At 42.1% G+C, this 9,050-nt stretch overlaps 1 protein-coding gene across 2 annotated transcripts in view; it reads right to left on the minus strand.

Moving 5' to 3' along the window:
- Window positions 1-3,194, minus strand: part of LOC104990182 (cytochrome P450 2C19-like) — a 93,790-nt gene extending 90,596 nt beyond the window's left edge. For both annotated transcript variants that reach the window (XM_010842159.1, XM_010842160.1), the window contains exons 1-3: window positions 2,900-3,194; window positions 1,591-1,753; window positions 1,270-1,419 (exon numbers count right to left, since the gene is read on the minus strand). In XM_010842159.1, the coding sequence (XP_010840461.1) occupies window positions 1,270-1,419; window positions 1,591-1,753; window positions 2,900-3,067 (481 nt within the window). In that variant the 5' untranslated portion in view covers window positions 3,068-3,194. The remainder of the gene's footprint in view (window positions 1-1,269; window positions 1,420-1,590; window positions 1,754-2,899) is intronic.
- Between the last annotated feature and the right edge of the window lie 5,856 nt (window positions 3,195-9,050).

A 9,050-nucleotide genomic window follows, 5' to 3' on the forward strand; every position in this document is an offset into this window, starting at 1 on the left:
TCAGAAAATGAAGATCATGGCATCTGGTCCCATCACTTCATGGGAAATAGATGGGAAAACAGTGGAAACAGTGTCAGACTTTATTTTTGGGGGCTCCAAAATCACTGCAGATGGTGACTGCAGCCATGAAATTAAAAGATGCCTACTCCTTGGAAGGTAAGTTATGACCAACCTAGATAGCATATTGAAAAGCAGAGATGTTACTTTGCCAACAAAGATTCGTCTAGTCAAGGCTATGGTTTTTCCTGTGGTCATGTATGGATGTGAGAGTTGGACTGTGAAGAAGGCTGAGCGCCAAAGAATTGATGCTTTTGAACTGTGGTGTTGGAGAAGACTCTTGAGAGTCCCTTGGACTGCAAGGAGATCCAACCAGTCCATTGTGAAGGAGATCAGCCCTGGGGTTTCTTTGGAAGGAATGCTGCTAAAGCTGAAACTCCAGTACTTTGGCCACCTCATGCAAAGAGTTGACTCATTGGAAAAGACTCTGATGCTGGGAGGGATTGAGGGCAGGAGGAGAAGGGGACGACAGAGGATGAGATGGCTGGATGGCCTCACTGACTCGATGGACGTGAGTCTGAGTGAACTCCAGGAACTGGTGATGGACAGGGAGGCCTGGCGTACTGTGATTCATGGGGTCACAAAGAGTTGGACACGACTGAGCAATTGAACTGAACTGAACTGAAATGATTAAAATCCCTAAATGTCATTACTATTTGCCAGAATTGTAGCCTTGGGCCCCGAAGTGACTCTCAGTCACGTCTGTGAGGCTGTACGTATAAAAATTGTTCAATTAAATGAACATAAATGTCACTGTTTCATGAGTGTCATTCTCATCATAAGTGTGACACCCCCATAAGTGTCATTCTCACCCTGTCCAATTAACAAGTATTCCCTGGTAAAAAGCTCTGGAATAGAAAACCCACTTTAATGCTACAGGAAAGACATTGTTCTCTTTTTCAGGAAAAGACTCAAAACTATCCTTTGTGATTTCTGAATTGAACACAAAGTGCAGGATAGAGTATTATTAAAACACATTTATACCTACATGGTGTGTACCATCATGAGACAATCGTACGACACACATGACAATCACAGATACACAAAAGCTCCCCTGGCTGTCTGTGCTTCACACCCTCCTCCCCTTCATCTAAAGACTGGCAACCACCACCCATAGGAAAGATGTGGCTGCCTGGAAATGTTGCCAAGAGCATCACCGGAGAGAGAGAGAAGATTGCTAAGGTCAGAGTTACAGAGCACAGGATCACCCACCGTTGGTTTTTCGCAGCTCCTCCACCAGGCAGCGCGCTTCCTCTTGAACGCGGTCCTCGATGCTCCTCTTGCCCATCCCGAAATTACGCAGCGTCATGAGGGAGAAGCGCCGGGTCTCCTTCCACGTTTTCCCGTTGCTGAATACGATTCCTGATGGGAGGAGAAACAGAATAGGAGGGAGGTCCTAGGGAAGGAGGCGTGAACTGACACTTGGGAGACTGAGACGAACAAGCTCTGCTGGGGGGCTCCTGAAATTCCTGTTTTTCACCCTGACCACCCCTACCCATTATCAAAGCTGAACATGTGCAAATACACACCTACCGTGTCCCTTAACATTTCTTTCAATCACTGGGAAACTGCCTCTTCTAGAAAACTCCTCTCCCAAATCAATCAGAGCTTCCTTCACTGCTTCATATCCATGCAAAACTACTGTGGGCTTCATTCCAAAATACACAGTGAACACAGGGCCGTAGACTTTTGAGAGCTGGGAATGGAAATGCATGTAATAACAAAAGAAGTCAATATTTGATATATATTGTGCCTGATACAGACTGTGTTATCATCCTACTATTATGTTTTTATTCTGCCACATAGCTTAAAATATTTCTCAATTCAATTCATAAGTATGATGGTGATTGTTACAGTTTCCACTTATGGATGACCTGAGATCCTGGATAATGGTCCAAATAACTGGTACACGGATTATAATTAATCCTCAAATCAGCACTTTCAGCAGGTTTATTTGCCCCACTATAAATAAGGAAACTAAAGTAGGGGAATTCTGGTGTATTTCCAGCATCCCAGGGCTAATATATAAAGAATTTCAGTTTGAAGATCTTCATAATCACCCTCTGATCCATGAGAGGAATGTAGCAGTCCTCAAGGCCCAGCTTTAAACCATCAGCCAGCTGACTGTTTCAGAATCACTCACACAGCAGCGCTTAGAATTCTGATTGTATAGCCCTATGATGAATACTAGAAATTTATCATTTCAAAAAATAAATTCCCAGCCTCGTTTGAGATCCACTGGTGAGACTAATACAGAAAGAGAGGAAACATCGTAGAGGCAGTGCTTGGAGAGACTGCATCTCATGGAAGAACAGCATCTGACACCCTGCAGCATTCACAGGGTACAGACGGCAGCTTCCTGCAGAATCCTGAGTGATGACTTCTTTCAATCACTCATGCTTGTCTTGATCCCAAGTCAATTCCTCTACATCAGGCACAATCTCCTTTTGCAAAAAAAGTTATATTTTCCTGACTCTGAACAAAACAAGCGGCTTACATAGTATATGACTTCTGGAAGAAAATCTTGAATCACAAAATGCCAAAAATCAGCCCCAAATCATAGCAAATGGCTGTGAAACAAAGGAGGGAGGCAACACTCCCAGCTTTTAATACTTTATTATTTTCATTTTACCATACAAAGAGCTAAGTGTTTCTCTACTCGCAAAACACATTCCTTTTTCCTCTATTTAGGCAAGAAAAGTGTCAAAATTTACAGGAAGTAATTTGCTTCACATTTACACATTTTGACAGTGTGCCCATAGAAACTTATGTATTAGCGTCATAATTAGGCTTAACTTACTTACCATTTGCAAGACCCTGGAGAAACATAAAATCTACTTACACTGGTTAAAGATTTGCTGATATTCTTAACATCTAACTGAAAGATATTTCCAAGAATTGGGAGAGGAGTGGGGCCTGGCGGGAGCTTCCCTTTCCCAGAGCTCTGTTTCCAGAGTGAGAGGAGAAGCAGACAGGAGAGACAGAGCACGAGGACCACAGCCAGATCCATTGACGCCTTCTCTTCTTACTCAGACGACTGTGAGCCTGAAATCTAAAGCTTTTATAACAGTCCCTGCTAATTCAACTTGGGCCTCTCTGATATAAAAAGACCAATTACATCCACTTTGCACTCTATTCTGAGTAGACTTTGCCCCAATTAATTTTGTTTTCTCTGTGTCCAATGATCACTCTGGAAATTCCAGTCTAGCTGGTTTAGCTGTACTGGAATTGGGCCCTTGTGTGCATGCCAAGTCGGTTCACTCATATCTGACTTTTTGTGACCTATGGACTGTAACTCATCAGGCTCCTCTGTTCAGGGACTTCTCCAGGAAAGAATACTGGAGTGGGTTGCCAGGCCCTCCTCCAGGGGATCTTCCTAACCCAGGGATCAAATCCATGTCTCTTATGTCTCCTGCATGGGCAGAACAGTTCTTTACCACTAGCACCACTTGGGATGCCCTGGGATTGGGTCCAGGTGTGGCTAATTAAAAAAAAAAAAGGCTCCTGCCGGGGTCTAGCCCCAGCAGGATCCAGGGGTACCCTCAGGATGACAGCCTAGGCAAAAGGATAGCAAAGCAAAGAGCAGAGCTTGATCTTCCTTGATTAACACAGAAAGCCAATAAAGCTCCTGTGTTCCAAGGAGTCATCCTGAAAGAAGAACAGAGAGAGAAAAGGAGGGAAAAGGAAAAAAAGAATGACACGGGGAGATCAAGCTTCGGTGAGCGAGGCCCATAACTTTATTTTCAAAAGGAACTTTTATACCTTAACTTGTACATAGAGGGAAATGAAAGATGCAAAGTCATACAGAGTCAGCCCAAACATTACATCTGTTTTGTCTTTATCAAAACCAGGATTTTTTCTGCATACCTTTCCCATAAACAATGTTGTGTACATTATCTTCTGGCCTTGGAGGCCTGTGGACATTTTATGACCCTTTTTTGATAAAGGCTGCTCAACCAGAAAACTTATTTTCCCTTGAAGTGTTTTTTCTTTGTATTTCTAATCTATGTCAGCCTCAGAAAGTGCTAAACAGAGTTACGTTCTCACAGAGCAAAGGTGCAGTGGGTCACAACAAAGAAAGAACCAATTAGCTCTCAGGTCTGATGTGGTTAATTCCAAGGCTGCTACTTGTTCTTCTTACATTCCAACTATGTTAACCAATGCAATCCCAAGTGCACAATGGATAAGGGATATGGGAACTTGGCAGCAAGCATTGGCCCAATAATGAAGCCCTTTACCAGTACTATCTATTCTAATAATTTTTAATCCCTTAAAGGACTCTATGCTCATTAGGACTTTTAGAATGTTTTGGCTTCCCATGCCTTTCAAGGTTGGAGAGTTGTGAACAATCATGTGTGTTAATTAAAAGAGAATGGATAAACCTGTCAGGCAAGCTAGAATGCCAGCAGAGAGATTAAAATAGAAATATTCCTTTCATGCCAAGGAGACTTATTAACTAAAGCCCTAAGTTGACTTTTTCCAGAGAAAGGTGGTCAGGGATAGTCCCCTGTTAATGTCAGAAGAGTTGGTGAAAGGCACAAAATAGTAAGACAGACAGATTCTGATTTTGGGGTAGATGCTCGAGCAGATTCAGGGGATCCCTCGAGCAATGATCCGCCTTGCTTGTCATGGCTCTTCCACATGACCTTATCATGGGTGGGATCTCCCATGGTGGTTCCCGGCAGGCTCCTAACTGTGGATTCAAATCAATGACCAGTTGGAGATATCTCACACTGAGGACAATCAGTTTATCTTCAGTTCAGTTCATTCAGTTGCTCAGTCGTGTCTGACTCTGCGACCCCATGGACTGCAGCACTCCAGGCTTCCCTGTCCATCACCAGCTCCTGGACCTTGCTCACACTCAAGTCCATCAAGTCAGTGATGCCACCCAACCATCTCATCCTCTATCCTCCCCTTCTCCTCCTGCCTTCAGTCTTTCCCAGCATCAGGGTCTTTTCCAATGAGTCAGTTCTTCACTTGACTCCATCAAGTGGCCAAAGTACTGGAGTTTCAGCTTCAGCATCAGTCCTGCCAATGAATATTCAGGACTGATTTCCTTTAGGATTGACTGGGTTGATCTCCTTGTAGTCCATGGAACTCTCAAGAGTCTTCTCCAGTACCACAGTTCAAAATCATCAATTCTTTGGCACTCAGCTTTCTTTATAGTCTAACTCTCACATCCATACATGACTACTGGAAAAACCATAGCTTTGACTAGATGGACCTTTGTTGGCAAAGTAATGTCTCTTCTTATGCCTTTTTAATTTTATTTTTTAATGTTTATCTTGTAATACTATATCCAACACCGAAATACTCTGTCCTTGAATTTGAAAGATTTTTAAATATTTTAATGTACTTACTGATATTACATTTGCCTATGGAGAAGGTAGTGGCACCCCACTCCAGTACTCTTGCCTGGAAAATCCCATGGACGGAGGAGCCTGGTGGGCTGCAGTCCATGGGGTCGCTAAGAGTCGGACACGACTGAGCAGCTTCACTTTCACTTTTCGCTTTCATGCATTGGAGGAGGAAATGGCAACCCACTCCAGTGTTCTTGCCTGGAGAATCCCAGGGACGGGGGAGCCTGATGGGCTGCCGTCTATGGGGCTGCACAGAGTCGGACACGACTAAAGGGACTTAGCAGCGTACATAAAATAGATAATGACACCATATTTAAGATCATTTAAAATCAAAATGCAGTAACTGTGGTTCAGGCATTAGGGGTGTGTTTAGATAAGTTCCTGCATTACTGAGAACTTGAATTGCCAACTGTGTCAAACTCAAGGACTCCACCAACCATTTCAAAACAGCATCTGCTACCAGGTGCTTGCTACAATTTTGTATTTTCATAGTTCCCCACCCCCTTCACAACAATGCAACCATTTTGAACACCCCCCCAAAAAAAATTCTTGCTGACAAGTATCTTTACATCTTGTCATCTACAATTCTAATTCTTTTTAAAATTTATTCTTAATTGGAAGATAACTGCTTTTCAATATTGTGCTGGTTACTGCCATACATCAACATGCATCAGCCATAAGTATACAAACAATTCTAATTCTTCACAAGAAATTTATGTACCTTTGCAGTTTTTTTGCATTTATAAATTTCCCCATGTTGTAGTCGGGTAGAACACAATCTAAATGCTTCTTGGATCTGTGTCTCCTGAGCTGCAGTCATAACAAACCCCAAACAAATACCTCTTGGATTTCAACCAGATCGCCATTCTTGGAATTTGTCATTAATACTAATATAATTCAAACATCTCAAAAGACCAAAGATACATCAACTAATTATATAAATAAAAGTACACGACTTTCACCTTGAAATCTCAAGTCTACTCCACCAAAAGTTAAACATTGGAAGGTAGAGATGATAATTTTATAATTTTCAGTGTGGGAAAGGAAGATTCTGGGTGATTAGAAACAGCCAGTGTCATAAAGGTCATATTCAGTTCAGTTCAGTTCAGTTGCTCAGTCATGTCTGACTCTTTATGAACCCATGAATCACAGCACGCCAGGCCTCTCTGTCCATCACCAACTCCCAGACTTCACCCAAACCCACGTCCATCAAGTCAGTGATGCCATCCAGCCATCTTATCCTCTGTTGTCCCCTTCTCCTCCTGCCCCCAATCCCTCCCAGGATCAGAGTCTTTTCCAATGAGTCAACTCTTCGCATGAGGTGGCCAAAGTACTGGAGTTTCAGCTTTAGCAGCATTCCTTCCAAAGAAATCCCAGGGCTGATCTCCTTCACAATGGACTGGTTGGATCTCCTTGCAGTCCAAGGGACTCTCAAGAGTCTTCTCCATCACCACAGTTCAAAAGCATCAATTCTTTCGCGCTCAGCTTTCTTCACAGTCCAACTCTCACATCCATACATGACTACTGGAAAAATTATAGCCTTGACTAGACGGACCTTTGTTGGCAAAGTAACATCTCTGCTTTTGAATATGCTATCTAGGTTGGTCTTAACTTTCCTTCCAAGGAGTTGGTGCAAACATAATTGTGGTTTTGGACCATGAATTTTAAATCCTTATAACTAACCTCAAACACATCTTTATTTAGAAAACATTATGATCAACATATTTTTTGCCAATGAGAAATAAGTTTGTTTATTCCTGTAGCATAAAAATCCATGCTTTGAGGTTCATCGCACTCTTGGAAAGCATTTTCTGCATCCTGCTGTCTATGGAAGCGTTTTCCTTGAAAAAAGCTGTCCAGACATTTGAAGAAGCAATAGTCAGTTGGCAACAGGTCAGGTGAACACGGAGGATGAGGTAAAACTTCACAGCCCAATTTGTTTAACTTTTGAAGTGTTCATTGTGCAACATGTGGTCAGGCATTGTCGTTGAGAACTGGGCCCTTTCTGTCGACCAGTGCTGGCCGAGGGAGTTGCAGTTTTGAGTGCATTGCATTGATTTGCTTAGCATACTTCTCAGATGTAACGGTTTTGCTGGGATTCAGAAAGCTGTAGTGCATCAGCAGTGACCATGACCTTTTTTTGTTGTAAGTTTGGCTTTAGGAAGTGTTTTGGAGCTTCTACATGGTCCAGCTACTGAGCTGGTCATTGCCAATTCCCATATAAAACCCACTTCTCATTGCATGTCACAATCTGATCAAGGAATGTTTCACTGCTGTTGTGTAGTTCTGATGGCTAAAATGGTAAATAATTCACCTGCAGTGCAGGAGAGCCAGGTTCGATCCCTGGGTCAGGAAGAACCCCTAGAAAAGGAAATGGCAAGCCACTCCAGTATTCTTGCCTAGAGAATTCCATGGACATGTGAGTCTGGTGGGATACATACAGTCCATGGGGTTGCAAAAAGTTGGTCATGACTGAATGAATACAAATAGAATGGAACAGAACAGAATAAGAGAAGATGACACTTCAAAACAACATTTTTTTTTTCCGGTTAGCTCATGAGGCACCCAATTATAGAGCTTTTTCACCTTTCCAATTTGCTTCAAATGCCAAATGACCGTAGTATGGTCAATGTTGGGTTCTTCAGCAACCTCTCGTGTAGTTTTAAGAGGATCAGCTTTGATCATCCTCTCAGTTGGTCATTGTCAACTTCTGATGGCTGGCCACTGTGCTCTTCATCTTTAAGGCTCTTGTCTCCTTTGCAAAACTTCTCAAACCACGACTGCATTCTATGTTCATTAGCAGTTCCTAGGCCAAATGCATTGTTGATGTTACGAGTCATCTCTGCTGCTTTGCCACCTATTTTGAACTCAAATGAGAAAATCATTCGAATTTGCTTTTTCTCTAACATCATTTCCCTAGTCTAAAATAAAAATAAAATAAACACAAGTGATAAGTCATTGGCAAAAAACACAAAGCAAGAAATGTGCATTAAAATGATGTATAACATAACAGGGGCTTCCCTGGTGGCTCAGATGTAAAGAATCTGCCTGCAATGCAGGAGACCCAGGTTTGATTCCCCACATTTAAGAATTTATTCCAGTATCAGATGACAAAGTTACTTTTGCACCAACCTAATAATTAATAAGACTAGGATTTAAACTGAGATCTTCTGATGCCCACTGTGATGCTCTCTCATATATACCACAGCTGCCTCAAGAATAATTTCAGAAAAACAAAATCAAACCTCCCAAATGTTACGCTGAATATACACCTGATTTTTCACAAAATAACAGGCTTCACAATAAACAGATGTCCCTGAACTCCAAGGGCAAAGAGTCACAAATTCTCAAGAAAATAAATCAAAAATAGGGATTCTCCCCTGTCCCTCACCAAAGAGGTAAAACTTACTCAGGCAACTGAGGGAAGAACCAATCTCTAAGAATTTAGTGGGGAAGGCTTGAGAAATTATGGCTCAAGCCTCCCAGTTGCCTCGAGATACAACTGCTTCTGTTGCCTTATGAAGTCTGTTTTTATCAGAATAAGAAAAAAATAAAATGGAGTATGTACAGTGTTAACCAAAATTTTAGAAAAGACCTGATTGAAATAAAAAGGTGTTTATTCTGGGTTTAGTA

Source organism: Bison bison, unplaced genomic scaffold (assembly GCF_000754665.1).
Source record: "Bison bison bison isolate TAMUID 2011002044 unplaced genomic scaffold, Bison_UMD1.0 scf7180017864172, whole genome shotgun sequence".
Lineage (NCBI taxonomy): Eukaryota > Metazoa > Chordata > Mammalia > Artiodactyla > Bovidae > Bison > Bison bison.